At 52.8% G+C, this 19,486-nt stretch overlaps 1 protein-coding gene across 3 annotated transcripts in view; it reads right to left on the bottom strand.

Moving 5' to 3' along the window:
- The window catches only part of COL27A1 (collagen type XXVII alpha 1 chain), a 142,337-nt gene that overhangs the window by 14,293 nt on the left and 108,558 nt on the right, over nt 1-19,486 (bottom strand). For 2 of the 3 annotated variants that reach the window (XM_031450269.2, XM_031450271.2), the window contains 20 exons: nt 16,804-16,857; nt 16,575-16,682; nt 15,453-15,506; nt 14,428-14,481; nt 10,756-10,812; nt 10,511-10,564; nt 9,885-9,938; nt 9,550-9,603; nt 8,621-8,674; nt 8,435-8,542; nt 7,849-7,956; nt 6,904-7,011; nt 3,978-4,031; nt 3,404-3,466; nt 2,973-3,026; nt 2,795-2,830; nt 2,658-2,675; nt 2,396-2,431; nt 2,095-2,121; nt 72-137 (listed from right to left, as the gene is read on the bottom strand). In XM_031450269.2, the coding sequence (XP_031306129.2) occupies nt 72-137; nt 2,095-2,121; nt 2,396-2,431; nt 2,658-2,675; nt 2,795-2,830; nt 2,973-3,026; nt 3,404-3,466; nt 3,978-4,031; nt 6,904-7,011; nt 7,849-7,956; nt 8,435-8,542; nt 8,621-8,674; nt 9,550-9,603; nt 9,885-9,938; nt 10,511-10,564; nt 10,756-10,812; nt 14,428-14,481; nt 15,453-15,506; nt 16,575-16,682; nt 16,804-16,857 (1,221 nt within the window). Of the gene's footprint in view, nt 1-71; nt 138-2,094; nt 2,122-2,395; nt 2,432-2,657; nt 2,676-2,794; nt 2,831-2,972; nt 3,027-3,403; nt 3,467-3,977; nt 4,032-6,903; nt 7,012-7,848; nt 7,957-8,434; nt 8,543-8,620; nt 8,675-9,549; nt 9,674-9,884; nt 9,939-10,510; nt 10,565-10,755; nt 10,813-14,427; nt 14,482-15,452; nt 15,507-16,574; nt 16,683-16,803; nt 16,858-19,486 lie in introns of those variants that run through there. The other variant, XM_064490441.1, reaches the window with a different exon arrangement.

Below are 19,486 nucleotides of genomic sequence, written 5' to 3'. Positions count from 1 at the left end.
AGGGCCTGCACGTGGGTCATTTCTGTCCCCACCAGGAATGGACCCCATGCGGTCAGGACTCCTGGCAGTACCTCTGCTCTCAGTGCTCCACTAGTGTCCATCCACGTCTGGAAAGCTGCCCCAAGGTCATCTTGTTGCTGTGCAGGGAGAAGACGGGGTGTGTGTCCTGGCCCCCTCACCCACCAAGCAGGAGCCCCAGGGTCTGAGCAAGAGTTCTTCCACCCCATCTTCCCCAGCAGGATCCTGGCCAATCACGTGCCTTCTGTGGAACTCTGTCCATCCTCTCTTTGCAAACAGAGCTGACTTCTACTCCCTTCCTCTAGGCACTTCCATAGCTCTCCATCGCCCTCAGGATTAAGTCCAAACTTCTTAACATGGTTACAAGACCTGGCCTGAGTGCTGTGGTCTCTGGCCCTGCCTCTCTTCTCTTTCCCACATGTGCTCTGTGAACCAGACACATACTGTACTTCTAAGTTCCTAAGTACCAGGCTCTCTCTAGCCACAGGGCCTTTGCACATGTTGCTCCCATTGCCTCTGACACTATTCTCTCCATCTGGCTACTATTCCAGTGGTTCTCAGCCAAGGGTGATGCTGCCCCCTAGGGTACATCTGGCAATATCTGGAGACATTAGGGGTGGAGGAGGGGGTGCTACTGGCATCTAGTGGGTAGAGGCCAGGATGCTGCTGAACACCCTACAATGCACAAGACAAGAATCATCTGGTTCCAAAGGTCAGTAAGCGCTGCAGTTGAGAAACCTTGCCCTACACTCATCCTATAGATGTCAGCTGCCATGGGAACTCTTTCCTGAGGCTTCTGCCCTCAGGCTGGGTGTGGACCACTTTCTCTATATTCCCACAGTCCTCTTGTGTCTTCTTTGGCGTGCACTGTAATTGTCTAACATACACCTTGTACCTCCAACCCCAGCGCGGGGCTTACCAGAAGCACAGCCGTGGTCTCACCACAGGAACAGTGAAAGGGAGACTCTCATAGTGAACAGAGCCCAGCATTGGGGTCAGGAGCCGGGACTCAGGATGAACCTCTCAAGTTCAAATCCCCGCCTTGCTCCTTACTAACTACACAATCTGGGCAAGCTGCTTAACCACTCTTTGCCTCAGTTCTCTCATCCTGATAATGGGCATGATAATAAAACTCTCTCGGAACTGTTGAGAGGAATAAGTGAGTTATTATGTGAAAAGCACTTCTGATCATGTCTGGCATATAACAAGCACTGAATATATTAGTTATTACTCAAAAACCACAAAATCTTCTCATTCTCCATTTTTTAGAGGGAAAAGGTTTTTCCCGGATCTCTTCGCTTCCCCCTAGCTGGCTTCCTTGGTGATAAGAAGGGCTAGAGACGGTGCAGGAGAGCCCAGGACGGTCACTCCATTTTTGTGGATGAGGCAGGGGGACGGACAGTGAGAAGCAGAGAGGTGAGAAAAGCAGATTGCGAGCGGCTCATGGCCCAAGGGCTCCTGCTCCATTCAGTCCGTCCTGTTGGCCGTTTCCTGGACGCTGCCAGGGCTGCTCCTAACAGGGAGCCAGCACCGTGGTAAAATCGGGATGGACTCGTCAGAGGGCCTGGGAGGGGCTCTGCCTCCAGACAGGCCAGGGACCGAGCCAGCAGCAGTCTTGTAGGACTGAGCCCTTCATCTGCAGAACCTGAGGCTAACTCCGAGTTCCTAGGGCCAGGATTGAGTTGAATCATAGGACAGTCAGCTGGTGTCCCAAGAATAGCTTGTCGGTGTGGGGAACCCCCTTCCCAATACACACAGGTTGGAATGGGTACCAGAACCTTGAACAGCTGTCAGCTGAGCTGTACAGAGTGTACTGACACTCTGAGCCAGCGGTGGGAGTGTCCTCCTGGGTTCAGAGTCAGGGGAACACTCTGGCTAAAACCTGAGTTTCTCAGCCCAGGGCTCTTTCTACTGCTTCAGGGTCCCGGGTCTATCATATAGTGACAAAAAGACGTGGGCAGCCCAGGGTCCAGTTTAGACCCACCATGGCCAGAGAGTGGTCAGTTGCCACACCTACCCACCGCCACCCCCCAGGCCTTACCCCACGTAGGCAAAAGAGAACGTTCTCCAACTTACAAAGTGGATAGGGCTCCCTGGAGGACCCTGCAAAAGAAGAGGCTGGGTCTGTATCTAATGGAGACTGGGTGCTGCCGTCCTGGGGGCTGTCAGGTGACTGGAAGGGCTACAGGGCATGAGAGAACCCACCACACTGGTCTCTGCCTTGCCCCACCAGGGTTATTCCACATTGTCCTGCACGCCTGTCCTGTGAAGTCAGGGCCAGTCTTATGAAGGCTGCCAGCACAGCCTTGGGTCTCATACAAAGGAACCCCACCTCCTGCCCTGCAGTTCAAGGGGCACTGAGCACACAGTTACCTACCGGTGGGCCGGGCTGCCCTCTGGGACCAGGAGGACCCTGGAAGAAGAAAACAGTGAGGCCCTGGTCAAAGGCCTCTTACCCCCCAGCCAGCCCAGGCCTCCTCCAGCAGACCTGAGATACAGGCACGATGGTGCCCTGGGTACCGACTGAGGACCAGAGGGAAAAAGTGCCCAAGGACATCGCTGGTCATGGGCAAGGGAACCCAGCATGCCCGCCCCTCCCACTCCCCGTCCCCCCAGCCCTCACACCCCAGCCCACTCACCCTCGGACCTTGCAATCCCTAGAGGGGACAGAAGCGGGGACAGAGTTAGGGGACCAGACTGAGTTGTGCCCACCCCTGCCCCAACTCAACCCTCCCCCACCCCCTGCCATAACTGCGCCCCCAGCCCATCCACTCACCAAGTCCCCTCGGCTGCCTTTGTCACCCTTTGGACCCTGCAATAAACCACGGCCCAGTGAGAGAGGGCTCAGAAGGGAAGCTCAATTTCCCAGATGGGGAAACTGAGGCTCAGACCAGCCCTGGGTCACAGGGACAGTCTTGTCTCAGTGGTCTTCCTGGCGAGCCCTCTACACATACCTGGTGTCCTGAAGGTCCCAGGATTCCTAGGGGCCCAATGATGCCTTCCTTTCCCTAAAGGGGAAAGAAAAGCTGTGTGTTCTTGTCCCATGGCCTGGGGAATAGAGTTACAGGGACAAGAGGGTAGAGGACAGCTTGAGTGCCCCCAGGGGATGGAAGGGAGCCAGGGGCCAGCCCGTGCATCTCCTGAGCCCATCCTATATGCCTTGGGATGGGCTACAAGTTGGGAAGGGGAGCAGGTGACGGGGGAAGGATGGCAGCCCGGCTGGCGGGAACGGCATAAGCAAAGATGCAGAAACTGGAATGAAGCCGGTGGGCAGAGGGGGCTCAAGACTAAAGGTGCAGGAGGTGCAGTGTCCACCCAGCTGATGGCTGGCCAGCCTGGGGCCTCGGACACTGTCCCTGCTGGGACAGACAGGGAGAGCACTCACCATCAGGCCAGGAGGCCCCCGAGGGCCTTGGATGCCTTTGAAGCCGATGTCTCCTGGGGGTCCCTGTGGGAAGCAGAAGGGCTGCTACGTCTGGGTGGCCACTGGGTGAGGGCTGCAGCAGCTCCACCTGCCCTGGGGTTGGCCAACCTTTGCCCTCCCTGTTAAGAGAGGCCTTACCTGAGAGGCTCCAGGCAGAATAATGAATGTCCACAATTATTAAGCAGGTGCCAGTGTGCTGGCTTGGTGCTAAATAGTATAGGCTTCTGGTCTTACTTAATTGTAACAACCCTTTACTGTTATTGTGCCCATTTTATAGATGAGAAAACTGAGGCTTGGAGACATCAAGTAACTTGCTTAAGGCACAGAGTAGGTAAATTGTGGAGCTGGGCTTAGAACCCAGGTCTGCCGGAATATGAGCACTGGGGGAAAAAGACACTCGTGCTAGATTCTGGCTGTGTTCCAGCCCACATTATAAGTGCTCAGGAAACGCTTGTTGAATGAGTAAATGAATAAATGAACAAGTAAGCAGATGGATGGGACTTGAAGAGGAAGAGTGTGGAATGGCAATCTGTACCTTGGGTCCGAAGAGGCCAGCCATTCCTGGGAAACCCATCTCACCAGAGTCACCCTGTGGAGAGAACAGGAGGAGATGGGGCGAGTGGGGCCAGGACAAGGGCGTCTGGCCAGTCACGCAGGACCCCTGGGCCTGCCTTCTCGCCAGGATATCAGCCACTCCACCTCGAGGCGATCAGATGAGTGTGATGCCACATCAGCCAAGACGGCAGGAGCCTGTGCCCTCCGTCAGTTAAGAAAGCCAAGGCTAGCTCAGGCATTCCACAAGGGATGTTCTAGAACACTCAGGATCTCCTGTCCCAGGTCTTCAAGGAGGAGAATGAAAGGACCTGCAGACTTCCCAACCCATCACAGAGGCTGGATTAAGGAATGGGCCCCTCAAAGTAACCGCTAAAAGCTGAGGGCCAGCGACATGTCAGGCACTTTGCATGCACTACCACACATGTGAGTTCCCACACCGGCCTGGGGAGACACAATATGCCCCGTTCACAGACCAGAAAGCTAAGGCTCAGAGGGCAGGAGCCTGCTCAACACAGACGTGGAGTGTGCTAGATTCAATTGAGGCATACGATTCCAGATGCCTGGGTTATATGGTAGGTTGTTGCTTAACTTTTAAAGAAACTGCTCAACTGTTTTCCAAATACATTCCTCTTAGCAGAGTATGAGCGCTCCAGTCGCTCTACATCTTTGCCAGCACTCGGTACAGTCAGTCTTTTAAAAGTCTCCATTCGGTAGGTGTGCAGTAGCTTCTCATTGTGGTTTTAATGAGCATTTGCCTAAAGACTAATGATACAGATCTTTTCATGTGCTCATTTGCCATCTGTATATCTTTTTTGAAGTGTCTACTCAAACCTTTTGCCTATTTTTTTTTAAAATTGAGCTGCTTACTTTCTTATTATTGAGTTTTGAGCGTTCTTTATATATTCTAGATATAAATCCTTTACCAGATACACGATTGCGCTTTCTCCTAGTACGTGGCTTTTCTTTTCATTCTCTTAACAGTGTCCTTTTGAGAAGTAAAAGTTTTAAATTTTGACGAAGTCCAATTTATCACATTTTCTTTAATGGATCATGCTGTTGGTGTCATATCGAAGAAATCTGTTTTTAACCCAAGGTCTCAAAGATTTTCTTCTATGCTTTCTTTTAGAAGTTTCAGCATTTTCGGTTTTACATGTAGGTGTATGATCCATGCTGGGTTAATGTTTGTACATGATATGAGGCATCTAATTGTCATGGAGCCATGGCTGGAAAAGACTATTCTGTATCCACTGAATTGCTTTTGCATCTATGTCGAAGACCAGTTGTCTGTATCTGCATGAATATATTCCTGGACTCTTTTTTTCAGTTCCTTTGATCTATTGGTGTATTTATGGTAATACCATAGTTTCTTGATTACTGTAGTTTCATAAGGCTTGAAATCAATTACTGTTAGTCCTTCAACTTTGCTCTTCTCTTTCCAAGTTGTTTTGATTATTCTAGGTCTTTTGCATTTCCAAATGAATTTTAGAATCAGCTTGCTATTTTCTACAAGAGAATTCTGATGGGATTCTGTCTGACATTGTGTTGAATCCACAGATCGACTTGAGGAAAGTTGACATCTTAACAATATTGTCTTTTGACTGATGGACACAGTAAATATCTCCATTTATTTAGGTCTCCCCCAATTTATCTTAGCAATGTTATATAGTTTTCCAGTGTACATGTCTTACACACCTATTGTCATATGCATCTCTAAGTATTTCATATTTTCATACTATTGTAAATAGTACTGCTTTTTAGATTTCAAATTCTGACTGCTCATTGTTAGTGCATGCAACTCATTTGAGTATATTGAGCTAATGTCCTACCATTTTGCTAGAACGCCCTTATTCTAATAGTTTACTGTAGATTCTACTGGATTTCCTACCTATGCAATCATTTCACCTACAAATGAAAAGTTTTGGCTCTTCCTTTTTGATGCGAACACCTTTTATTCCTGTTTCTCACCTTAATTGTGTTGGCTAGAACTGTGAATACAATGCTGAATAGAAGTGGTGAGAACAGGTATCTTTGATTTGTTTCTGCTCATGGGAGAAAGAATTCACTCTTTCACTAGTAAGTATGATGTTTATCCAGTTGAGGAAGTTCTTTTCTATACCAAGTTTGTTCAGAGTTTTTATCAGAAATGGAGTCGGATTCTATCAATTGCTTTTCCTGCAATGACTGACATGATTAATTGGATTTTCTTCTTTAGTTTGTTAATGTGATGGTTGGATTTTTTTAGTTTGTTAATATGCTGAAATATATTGATTTATATTCAAATGTCATACCATCCTTGCATTCCTGGGATAAACGTCACTTGATCCTGACGTAATATCCTTTTAATACGTTATTAGACTCACTTTTCTAAAACCGTATTGAGAATTTTTGTATCTATACTTATGAGGTATGTTGGTCTGTGGTTTTCTTTTCTTGTAATGTCTTTGCCTGGCATTGACAGCAGGGTAATGCTAGCCACACAGAATGTGTTGGAAATGATTCCTTCCTCTTCAATTTTCTGGAAGAGTTTATGCAGAATTGGTATTATTTCTTCCATAAACATTTACTACAGTTTACTAGTGAAGTCATCTGAGCCTTTGTGGCAAGTTTTTCAAACTATAGATGCAATTTCTCTAATAGATACAAAGCTATTTAAGGCTATTTAGAGTTCTGGTTGAGATTGCCTCTCCTCATTCTGAAGGGACCACTCAGATCTCATTTCTCAGCCTCCTTCCATTCCCCCACCCCTTACTCATGGGAGCAGAATTGGTATCTGGTGCCCACAGAGGGCATTGCTCCATCCTTGTCACTGATGGAGGTGGCTTTGAGTCTGTGTATGTGCATGTGGGAATGTGAGTATTGCGTATGCATGTGCGTGTGAACATGTGTGTTCCCTGGGGCTCACTCACCGGCTGGCCTTTGGATCCAGGCTCCCCCTGGTTCCCGGGAAGGCCTGTTCCTCCTTCTGTTCCTCGCTTGCCAGGGGGACCCAGCTGCCCAGGTAACCCACTTTCACCCTTAAAGAAACACAGCAAGAGGACCAGTCAAAGGAGGAAATGGTCCTAGGAGATGGGGAGGGCCGTTGGAGAGACAGAATAGATTCCGCTGTAGTTGACATCTCTGGATGCTTGGGGTTGGGGGAGGGGTGCTCCAGACTTCAGCCTCCTTAAGAGCAAAATCTCTTCTCTTACTCTGGCACTCAAGGCCCCCCTTCCCCTCCACTCTCCTACATGCCTCTCCTCTTTATTAGTCTTCCCAACAGACCACGCAGATCACCCTCTACACCTCCACTCACGCTGCTCCTCTTGCCTAGAATGTCGCCTCCACTTTGGCCTCATTCAAATCCTCCTTGGGCCAGGGCCACTTCTCCCTCTGTCTGCTGTCTTCATGGAGGGTTCCAACCTCTCCCCAAATAAACCTCAAGCTCAGAAAGGGTGCGCATCATGTCTGATTCATTTATCTCAATCTTCCCTTCAATGTCTAGTCTTGGGATCAGACTAACTCATGGCTGCCTCCCTCACTGCTCAAGGAAGCTTTTAAGAAGATGCCTTGAAGGGTCCCAGCAGCCAGCATCATTCATTGTTCCACAAAGGCCCACAAGAGGGCACCCATGGACAACTCAACAAGTGGTTGAGTCTGGAGGGCCTGGTAGGGGGCAGTATTACAGCTCCCTGGATAAATGATCCTTTAAAGTCAAGTTTAAGCTTAGGGAGGGACCTCTGAGAAAGTGGATTCTATTTTTACACAGGCCCTGGGACATGGGTGCCTATGTCACCGTTACTGTCAGTATCATTATAGTTAATATCAAGGCAGAAAGGGTGGAGGGTGGGCAGGGGGATTAACAAGTTTCCGACCTTGAATCCTGGGGGCCCCTGTGCTCCAGGCAAGCCAGCCACACCGGGATTTCCTCTCTTCCCAGCAGGGCCCATGGGGCCAGGGTCCCCATCGTCTCCCTGCTCCCCCTGTAAAGAAAGAGGGCAAAGGAGGATTTTTCATGTTTCAGGAAGTAGGCAGCCAAGAAGGTAGGATGATTCAAAGCCTGGGTGAACTCTGGGCAGAGCTGGAGGTAGGAAGGTCAAACTCAGGGATGGAGGTCATACTGCCTGTGTGTGAGGATGGCTGGGCTAGTGGGACAGGAGAACTTGAGGATGTGCAAATGCAGAAGGGAAGAATCTTAAAAACCAGAAGCTCTATTCACCTGGCAGGGGATGGCTCTCTGGGTGCTGGCATGGAGGAGAGACAGTGAGACGGGCCACAGTCCCAGGTCCCAAGGGATGAGGCCATTGCCCAAGCAGGAAACTTCTGGATATATTGATTCTGCCCCATCCAAGATTCCAAACCTGCTCCTCTTGGCCCATGGCTTGCGGTACCTCACACCCCACCACGCATACACCTCATCTCAAATGGAGATGCCCTCTGTTAACCCCAAGTCCTGCTCACCTGCTGTCCTGCTTGACCGTCCCTGCCAGGAAGTCCATCTGGTCCAGCGACACCCTCTAGGCCCTGTCTCCCCACCACGCCCCGAGGCCCCGGCAGCCCCTGCAGGCCCTGGGAGTGAATATGAAGCTGGTGAGGGCTTCTGGGGAGGGGAGGGGTGGGGCGAGAGAGAAACTGTGCATCACTCACCTGGATCCCCCTCCGTCCTGGTGCCCCAGCCTTGCCTTGCTTTCCCTTTGGTCCCTGAAAAATCAAGGGGCACATGATGGAGGCTTCCTGGAGGAGGTGTAGGACCCTAGGAGCTCTGGAAGGGGGTGACTGAGAAGATCATGGGCCCCTCCGTGGCTGGGCCCTGCCCCTCCACCTCTTGGGCCTTGGCATCTGAATCTGCAAATGGGCCCAAGCACCCTCACTGGAAGCCCAGGGACAAGGCTGGCCTTGGGACCTGCCAGTGTTGTCACTGACCCTGCTCTGGGCCCTGGTCCCTCACTGGCAACTCTGCTGCAGAGGCTCTGGGCATTGGCAACTTCCTGGTAGGAGCTGAGCCCATGATTGGCTGGTCCATTCAATCCTCAGGAGTGTGGTATCCCTGAGTGGTGGGGGATGAGTGTGTGGATGGAGGGGTGCTTGCCTTAGAGGAGATTAAGGGCGTTAAGAGAGCACTGGCCCAACCTCAGTGGGGGCCGATGCAGGAGCCCTGAGTGCAAAGCAGGAAATTTCTCCTCCACTCCTCTGAATTCCCTCCATGAGCACCCCCATCCCTGTTTCCTTCTCTATACCCCCCTACTTCACTTCTCCCACTTTTCTCTCTCTCCACGGTGTGGTACGGTGGGAAGAGAGGCCAGCTTTGGATCTTAACTGCCCTGGCCTCTAATCCCAGGCTGATCTCAGACAGGTGGTCTCCCTCCTACAGGTCCTAAACACAGGGCTGGTCATCCCCCTCCCTCAGGCTGTTTGAAGGAAAGGAATCTCGACCAGACAGCACCCTGAGGGGCCCCTCCCTGTGGTTCCCTCTCTTTCTCATCACACCCCCAGCCCCGAGTCCCACTTGCTGTGTGCTTGGGCCAGTCTTTCCCTTCCCAGGGCCCATCTTCCCTGTGGACATTCAGCCCTCTTACCTCTTCCCCTTTCGATCCTTTGGGGCCCGGCCGCCCCCGGGGTCCCGGATGCCCCTGCAAACCAAGGTGAGATGACGCAAGGCAGCCCCAGGATTCTCTCCTGGGGAGGGTGGCCAGTCTCCGCCTGGAGGGGGAGGGGTGGGGAGGGGTTTGGGGGTGCAGGCTCTGGGGAGGCCCCCAGGGTCAGGGTAGGAAAAACCAGAATGGGCTGCCCCAGGCCCTCCTGCAAGGAGGGTCCCTTTAAGCTTTAAAGGGCCCAGTTCTTTAATTCCCCCACTGCTGCTCCACCACCCCTCTCAGGGCAGGAGGGGGATGGGACAGGAAGCACCACTCACGGGTTGACCCTGCTGGCCTGGATTTCCACGGAGGCCTTGTACACCCTCCTGTCCCTGGAAGTCAAGGAGAGACAAGTAAGGGGGCTCAGATTGGAGGGGACAGGGGCCAGGGCAACTTCCAAACCTGGAGGACCCCCAGGAAGCCCTTGTTCTTCCTAGCCATGTGTCACTGTCCCCCAAGTCTCAGCTTCCTCATCTGCAAAATGGGTGAGATAATGACCCTGCCAGCGAGGATGCAGGTGGGGCAGTAAAGAGCCTGGGTAGGGGGTGTGGGAGGTGCGGGCTGCTCATTCAGTGGCTTGTCCCACTGCTCTTGCTGGGAGAGCTGTTGTTGGCCACAGATGTGGACCCTGAGGCCCTTAAATGGGAGAGGTCTCCTTCCCCTGCCCATCCTCTCCCTCCCTCAGGACAGGTCTCGGATCCTCCCCCTTTCGGCATGAATTAGGCCCTGAGCACTTTGCAGGAGGGGTTGTGCTTAAAGCCTGGGCACTTGCACCAGCGGTGGAAGCACAGGCTTGTTTCCTGGTGGAGGCTGTTCTAATTCCAGGCTGCATGGAGCTGAGGCCAAGGAATGCCCTCCTGCAACACTCCTGATGCTGCCAGCAGGTAGGAGCTCTGCTACTTACAGGGTATCCAGGATCCCCTGGTTCCCCGCGGTCTCCTCGATCACCCACAGGGCCCTAAACGACAAGGACAGCACAAAACATGGGCCCCCAGGTGCAGGGGATGTCAGACCTGGACCTCCTAGGCCACACCCTCCGTGGAGCTTGCAGCAGCCTCACCCCTGCTCAGCCTCCCCTTCCCTACACAGCCGGAGGCTGGAGCTCCATCTTGGCAGTGGTCCAGGGGATGGATGGTGAGGGGGCCTTACCAGATCTCCAGGTGGCCCGGGGGGTCCCTCGGCCTTGCCATCCTCGCCCTGCTCTCCCTGTGGACACAGAACCAGTTTTAAGACAAACGTGCTTCTGGTGAATTTGGGGAATTCCCGACCCTCCATACCGAGGCCAAAAGGGCCTTCATCAGAGGAAGTTCAGCCTACTTAGGGTTACAGACAGAAAGACTGAGGCCAGAGAGGGAAGGGGCAGATGTGGGGTCAGGAAGACATGGGGTCAAAGGCAGACCCAGGTGTGGAACCAGGAAGATGGAACACAGAATGATGCTCTTTACCACCTGCACCCCATGCTGGACACCCCCAGGCCAACGCCCTCAGGCTGTCAGACTGGGTAGCTAGCAGCAGAGACCTTGGTCACACCCAGCTTTGCAGGGACCCAGCTGCCCAGACCTTCAACAGTCCCTACCTGTCTCAGAGCTTTTTCTCAGCTGCGGAATAGGGGTGAGGTGGGGGGAAGGGGACATTGGTGATACCATGGGGAGTGGCAGAGATTCCATGAAATGATGCATACATCCCTGCATGGTGCCCAGCAGGGAGTGATAATAATTCCAACAGCTGGCAGGTGTGGGCACTGCCACGGGCCCACGGCCCATACACAGGCACTCACTGAAGCCTCCCAACAACCGTACAAAGCAGGTGATTTTACTCTCCCCATTTTACAGATGAGGAAATGAGGCACTGAGGCACAGAGAGGTGGTGTGAGCTGCTCAGTTATTCAGCCCTCAGTGAAAATGTCCCTTTCTCTGACCTTTGCTGGGAGAAAGTGGGCTGAGAACCAGCTTCAGGATAAACGTCCTACCCATGGTGGGAGCCCCAGAGAAGGCCCTGGGCTGCCCCAGGTGGCACTTAGCAGCCAGCCAGCTTGAGGGTCTTATTCATAAGACAGTCTTCTATCTGCAAACGGGACTGTCATGCCTCGCAGCACTGCTCCAAGGACGCAGTAATGAAAGGCTGGTAAGCCCTCAGCACGCTACTGCGCACAGAGCAGGGGCTCAGGGGGTGGCCTGGAAAACTGCTGTTGTTCATAATAACAACAGCAGGGAGGACCTGTGGCACAGAGGTAGACAGATTAGGGGAAGACAGAGTTTAGAGCTGAGGTCCTTGGGCTGTGGCGGGCCACCCTGGGCCGTGGCCCACCTGCAGGACAGGTGTCTGGACACCACATGCTAGCTACAAGGAAAGTGTAGGCAGAACAGCAGGGGGCAGGACCTCAGAGCTCAGAATGTTCTAGCCCCAGGCAACTAGTGTCACCGCCTGTGGGGGTGCATTCGGGGCAGGGGACTCAAGCCAGGGCACCTCTGAGCCCCCTTGCTTCTGGCAGGGATTGAAGGGGAGGCTGAGAGGCAGGAGAGAGGGGAGCCATCCTGGGGTCTGGAGCCAGTCCCAGGCCCGAGTCAGTCCTGAGGGCTGGCCTTGGCCCTGGGCCTCTGTGGCTCCTGTGGGCAGAGACTGAAGGCAGGAGGGACTCGGCCAGAGGCCTAGAACCAGTTGTACCCAGGGGTGGTTGGCTCAGGGAGTAGGGATTCCCTCTCCTCCCTGATCGCTCTCTATGGCTCTTTATCCCAGGGCTCTGTCCTGTTGTGAGGGGAGACAGTTGGACTGGGGCGCTTTGGGGAGGCGGCTGTATTTACCTAGTGTTTGATGTGCCAGGAACCTCATGAGGTATGTTTAATGGAACCAATACATCACCCCTATACTGCTGTGACCACTGGTCCCATTTTACAGATGGAGAAACTGAGGCCCAGGGAAGGAAGGGTCTTAGCCAAGGCCATACAAGAACTAAGGGGATGTCTGGGCCATAAGCCAGCTCTACAGATCTCCCCCGCTCCCCCACACTGTGGCTGTAGTTGGGGGATGCCTTTTTTAGCACCAGAAAGCTGGTGGAGCCCCCCATTCCCCACCTTTCTCCTTGTTCTCTGAGTCTTATCCAATCTCCCCAACCCCTCTGGTCACCACCTTTGTAAACAGACACATGCCCCACAGGGAAGCCTCAAGTTGAACAGTGTATTGGCCCATTTAAGTGTCTGTTTCTGGCTAGAAAAGCGAGGCCTGGCATCAGACAGACTCTGAGTTCTGATCCTGTCACCCCCACCCCCACCCCCATCCTGAGCTAGTCCTGGAGCGTCATGGAGACTCAGTTTCCCCATCTGTCAAGCGGTATACTGACACCTCTGTGCCAGGGTCATGGTGAGGGTTATGAAGAAAGAGAAATCCTGGGGAAGGAGCTTTGCTTCGGGGCTCTCCCGCAGGAACCTGCTCTCTCCCCTTCCAGCTCCATCCAGCTGTGGTTGGTTGGCTATTCATTCAAGGGACTATTTTTATTTTTGAGCTCTTAAGGGCATCATTCTACAGCCCCTAGCTCAGGGCCGAGAACACACTAAATAATCATAAATTCACAAATCCTTGTTAGCAGATAAATGACTGAATGAATAATAATACTGCCTTACAAGTCAGAAAGTGCATCTGGCTAGCATACACGTGATGTCCTGCTGAGCCTCGTGTCCCCAAGGTACCTGCCCCCTTAACAGAAGAGGCCATCGAGGCTCAGGGAATCCTGAGCCTTAACAGACTTAGGGCAGATTTGGGGGTAAGGGTCCAATTCTCAGCAGCCACAACGTCTGCTTCTGCAGCTGCAGATGGCCCAGAGTGGAGGCAGCCCCTTGTTTCAGAGTCCACATTAACCCCTCCTGTGCCAGCCCCAGCCGACTGTGAGGGCTGAGGAGGGATTCAGGGCACTGAGTGACACTTTCTGCAGCTTCCTGTGGGGCGTGTCGGAGCCCGCGGCCCACTCTGATTGCAGATCTGTTCTTCAAGCAGGAGGAAAGGGCCAGATGGACAGCCAGCCAGGCTGGGGTGATTCACCCAACAGCGGGTTGTAGTTAGAGGGGAGCTGACTCGGCAAAAGAAAGGAGGGATGGGGAGCAGGGGGGCACGGAGAGAGCAGCTGGCCGCTGGCAAGGAGGAGGTCCAGCTGAGCCCTCGGAGGAAGAGGGAGGAAAGGGAGGAGGGACACCGAGCCTCTAACGTAGGACTTGGGTCCTGGGGCCAGCTCGGTGCTGCCTCGGAATGTGACCCTCAGAGCTCTGGCCCCCACATTCCCTCCTGCCTAGCGGGGCGGGACGTGATGGTCAGCAAGGTTTCTTCCAGCAGTCCCTGTGCCCTGCTGAATCTGGAGCCCTGGCGTGGGAAATGGACACGCCTTCCCTCTGCCTGGGCGGTTCCTTCCTGGCCTGAAATGCTGGTGCTTCTCACTCTCCATCCTAAGCCTGTCCTGGCTCTCGGTGGTCATCTCATTCATGAGCCAGACTTCCCTTCCTACTTTCACACAGATGATAGAACGGCTTCATTACACGACTGATGCCCATCTCCCCTGCTCGACTGGAAGCCCCAGAAGAGCAGGAGCTGTGTCTGTTTTTGTTCTGGTGCCATGCACAGAGATGACACTGAATACATCCATGCTGAACGTAGGTCTAATGGCTCCTACCTGCCGGGCACAGCCGGGGTGACACCGGCCTCTTGGCTGGCGGAGGTGGGATTAGGGGTGAGCCTGCCATGAACTTCCCATGCTAGCCCAGCCACAGTGGCCCAGGGGTTCACTCCCACCAGCCCCAGATATAAGAAAGCAGCTGCTGCCCGGGACTAGACACTCACCTTTTCGCCCTTTGGTCCAGGAGGTCCGAGGGGTCCCATGATGCCTTTGTGTCCCTGCAGGAAACAAGATGGCAGGAGGTGAGAGCACGGGGGAGTGAGGAGTTGGGAGGGACAAGTGATGAAGGACAAGAACTCAAAGATGGAGACACTCTGGGCTGTGTGACTGGGTCCTGGCTCTGCCTCAACTTGCTGTGTGACGCTGAGCAAGCCCTGTGCCTCTCTGGGCCCTGGCCTCCCAGTCATGCCATGTTGGACCCAGCTACACCTCCAAGGGATATCTGCTTGGATGGTTGAAGGCTCTGCTCACACCATCTTGGAGCAGACCCAGGTCCAGGTTTCAGGAGAACAAGCTGTGTCCTCCCGGGGGGCAAAAAGCTGGCTTCCCCAAGCTGCGGTGAGACCTGCAGGTGCAGGTTCTGCCCTTGGGCTCCCAGCACGCTCTCTCCGGTCCCCATCCCCTTTGCCCTCTCTCCGCCGTGCTCCTCCTCCGCCCCTCCTCTCTGCTGGACCTCTTTCAGACATGGGATACCACCTTCAAACTTAAGCTGTCAGGCCCTGTACACACATTCTATAGCCCCCCTACTCTAAGCCTCAGTGTCCCTTTCTGAGCACGCCTGTGCCCCTCTGAAGCCTGGTCTCCCACATGTGAAACGTGGCTTTGGCTCAGCTGCCTCTAAGTGGGGGGCACCCAGTTGGATGCAAAAATAGGCTACGGTCTTCCCTTCCACAGAGAGCAGTTGTGAAGCTCAGATGTGAGCTATGAGAAGGAGGGACTCATTGAGGGCTGGAGGGGTGGGGGTGGAATCTGTCTCTGTCCACCCCACCCCTGCCCAGCCCACTGGTGGTTCTTGAACCCCACTCTGGTCTGTGGGCCCAGACGTTCCCTGGGGCAGGGGAGACCATGAATCTTCAGCGGCCTGAGGGCTGGCCCTCAGCTGGGAGGTGGTGGGGGCAGCGGCCTAGGCAGGCTTGAGTGCAGGCCTGCAGGGCAGAGTTCCAGAGAAGGGGAGGTGAGATTTCCTTACATTGTAACCAGCTAGTCCCGGTTCTCCTTGGGCCCCCATCCGTCCTGGAGCACCCTACGAGAGGAGAAAACCCACGCTGATACACAGTGCGGCTCTCACCGCAGGAACCGTCTCTGCCCCAGGCTCCAGCCCGGTTCAGCCCAGCAGCCTGGCCCCTCCTCCCCCCAGCCAACTGCTAAACTTTTGTAAGCCAATTGTTAAACAGAATCACCATGATAAATTAAATTATATGAACTTACAGTTAACTCTATTATATTAAAAACAAAGATGATAAATATTCCAAACTCATCCCTTCCTAATAATTTTACTACATTTTACTGTTACCTACGCTTATGAGGTTATTTCCGTTTATTGAATCTGGGTGGTGGAAATATAGTCACCCCTCAGTATCTGGTGTCCACAGGGGATTGGTTCCGGGATGCCCCGTGGATACCGGGATCGAAGGTACAAGATAATGGAGGTCTCCTGCACATCTGCTCCCAAGTCCGCACTCAGTGACATCGTGTTGGTAGCTTGAAATCAGCCACCATGGGAGCATTCACAGCAGGGAATCTTGCAGGTCCCACAAACCAGCACAGCTGTTTATCCACACACACTGGCGGCTCAGAGACGCTGCATCACCCTCATCTGGCCCCATCCTTGCTTCCTCTTTGGGGTCTTCCTCCCCCTGCAGCGGTCAAACCCCTCAGGGGCCCTTCCTTCAGGGCAGACCAGCAATGGACTGAGACATCCTCAGAGTCATGCAGGGACTGAGAGCAGCTTCACCCTGACCCTCATGAATCTACTTCCAGTGGGAAAACTCCTTGTTCAATAAAAATACTCCCAAGGGTCTCCGTCTCTACACCCTGATAGCAGGGCTTGCTAACTGGGGTTTCTAAACGGCTTCAGAAGACCCCCCTGACCCCTTCAAATTGTAAGAAATACAGTGCTGTGTGTACTTTTCCAGGGAGAAGGCTGTAGCTTCTATGGGTTCCCAAAGGGATCCATGATTCAAAAGAAGTGGCTGGGATAATGAGCACGGTGTTCAGCTGAGAGTTGAGGTGAGGTGAGACTTTCCTCTCTGCCCTTGGCCCCTTCTGCCCCATGCCTGACCCCGACCCTTCCCACTCAGAGAGTTCTCACCGTTGGTCCCAGGCTGCCCCGGGACCCTTTAGGGCCTGGGGTGCCAGGGGATCCGGGGTCTCCAGGGACGCCCATCTCACCCAGCTGTCCTTGGTAGCCCTTGGCACCCTGCAGTGGAGGAGAGACAGGCTGTCACCAGGCCCCGGCAGAGGGGAGGGGAGGGGAGGATGGAAGCTGTCAGGGAGGGACATGGCACAGATCAGGGCAGGAGGAAAAGGGGGGATCCTACCTTGGCTCCCGTCCGGCCCTTCTCGCCTTGCTTCCCTGGTTTTCCTTCAGGACCCTGAAAGAAAAAGGAGGGAAAAAGAGAGAAACATGAGGAATGAGAGAAAATTGAGGCAGATCCATGAAGCTTGCAGCACTAGCTCTGGAGGCAGACTGCCTGGGTTAAAGCTGATTCTGCGCTCAATGCCCGTGTGACCTTGAGCATGACCTAACTTCCTGTGATCTCTGTCTTTACAAAGTCAAGGCAGTGGTCATAGTTGCCTCACAGAGCTGAGGATTCAACCTGGTGATACAGTAGCATGTTTACGAGGTGCCCGGCCCATGGTAAGCGCACGATAAACTGCTGTTGTCATGGTTACTGCTGATGCCCAGGCTGTCCCAATGGGAGCAGCTCTCTGCACTGAGCCCTCTCCACGTGCCATGCACTGATCCACCCTCCTAGCCACCCTGAGCCTTAGGACTGATTCAGACCCCCTCCTGTATGTAGATGGTGACAGCCTAGGTGCCCAAAGGTGAAGTGACTTGTCCAGGGTCCGGCTGGTCCCTGGCAGAGCCCTGATTCAACTACAGATCTGTCTGATTCCGAGTCCAGGGTGCCCACTGATGACAGGCAGGCAGGAGAGATGTCCTAGGTCCTCCCTCATCTCTGAGATGCTGCATGTCACTTCTGACAATCCCTGAGGCCGTGTCCCACTGACAGGGCCCCCTCCCTGCCCATCCAGGCCACTCCCTCTGAGAGGCCATTCTGCCCCCTCCCCTACAGGCATCCCAAAATGCTGCTCTCCACTACCCTGCCCCAGGGGACCCATCTGGCTTTGTCTCCACAGTTGTCCGGGAAACTCAGTTCACTGGGAATGAGTGAGTGTGTGTAAGTGTGCATGCATGAGTGTAAGAGAGATGAGGAGTGAGAGAAGAAAGTCTGCACCTGGGGCCACACTGGGTTGGGATGTAGGGGGTAGGGCAGGCAGTGTTTCTGGACTGGAAAGAACATCCAGACTGTCTGCAGAGGGCAGTCCTCTCAAGGCCCAAACCTCAAAGGAAGCTGGGGAAAATAAGCGCTAATGAGCTGGTTTGATTGAATCCCTTTGGCTGCATTAACAGAGGCACATGCTATAGGATGAGGGAGGTGATGGTCTCATCTTGGAGTAGGCATTGGACTCTAAGAGGAAGCACTGACTAATTGTGATGGAGGAAGGGCAGGAAGAGCAGTGGGCCTAGAAGGGTAAGCACAGACTGCCCTGCATCCTGGTACTAGGTACCTAAGTCCTCACGTGACCCTGGACAAGTCCCCCCCTCTCTCTGTGCCTCAGTTTCCCCACCTCTAACGTGAAGGTCTTGAACTGGCTTTGCGCTGTTCAATATGGTACCCTCTAGCCACATACGGCTACTGAGCACTTGAAATATGGCTATTGCGACTGAGAAACCGGATTTTTTAATCAATTAAATTTTAACTAACTTAAATTTAAAAACTGGTAATTCAATGATTGGAACACTTTTGGCATTTTTGGAACAACTTGGGGTATGAATCTACATTTTCAACTGTATATTTTATGAAGTCTAAACACAGATCAAGCATTTCCAATGAAAATTTAACATCTGAATTGAGACGTGCTCTAAGGGTAAATCACACACTGCATATCAGACTCAGTACAAAAAAGAAGAACACAAAATAGCTTATTAATGATTTCCTATATTGATTACATGTTGATATGTTAGTATTTTGGATATATTGTGCTAAATGTATTATTGAAATTAATTTCACCTGTTTCTTTTTACCTTTTAAAAATGTGACTACCAGCAAATTTTAAATTAACACACGTAGCTCATATTCTGTTTCTACCAGATAGCATTGCACTTGACAGTCTCAAGGTCTTTGCTCCTCCAGTAATTAAACACTAACAGTCGTCATGGCCTCAACCATGGGCCAGGCACTGTGTCCACACTTTGTACTATATCTCATCCAATTCTGGCCACAGGGCTGGGAGGTAGAGATTATCTATCCCATGTTAGAGCTAAAGAAACAGGCTGGGGGACATGACCCTGTTGACAGGTCACCCAGCTAGTTAGAATGAAATGTGGATTCTTACTTTCTGTGACACCCCTTTTCCTAGGCTGATCCAGTTCGGGCAATTGTGAAGCATGATTACAGGGGCTGGTGGAATTTGCCAGTGGACTGAGGTGATTGCAGTGGCTGATCCCTTGTCAGCAGGAGAAATGAGTCAGTGACAAAGAATTCAGTCCAGGGCCAGGGAGATGGGAGTCTCCCTCAGGACAGGGAAGCCGTCTGGTCACTTGCTCTGACAGGCCCTCTCCAGCCGGGAGCATCCTTCATGGTGTGGGAAATCCTGAGTAAGGGCTAGAGCATCCAGTGGGGTGAGGCTGTGGGGTCAGAATGAAAACATTTGCTGGGCCCCCATCCATATAGAAGGATTTCTGCAAAGGCCCTGATGGCTCATAAAATTCTATTTTTAAATACTCCACTGTTTTCAGGCCATGGAATGGGAGATTCTGGTCCTGCAGCCTTGATGGCAGAGACTCAAATATAGGCCTCTCTTAACCTCCGTCACCCAAAACACACTCAATCTGGCCCCAGTGAACATCTTTCCAGTTCCAGTATATGAGAATTGGGAGTGATAGCAAAATACAGACCTTAACACTTCTACCACCAACACCATCTCCATCACCAC

This window comes from Camelus dromedarius, chromosome 10, assembly GCF_036321535.1.
Source record: "Camelus dromedarius isolate mCamDro1 chromosome 10, mCamDro1.pat, whole genome shotgun sequence".
NCBI classification, from domain to species: domain Eukaryota; kingdom Metazoa; phylum Chordata; class Mammalia; order Artiodactyla; family Camelidae; genus Camelus; species Camelus dromedarius.
Note: the sequence above shows the minus strand (reverse complement) of the source record. Positions and strands in the feature narration are given on the sequence as shown.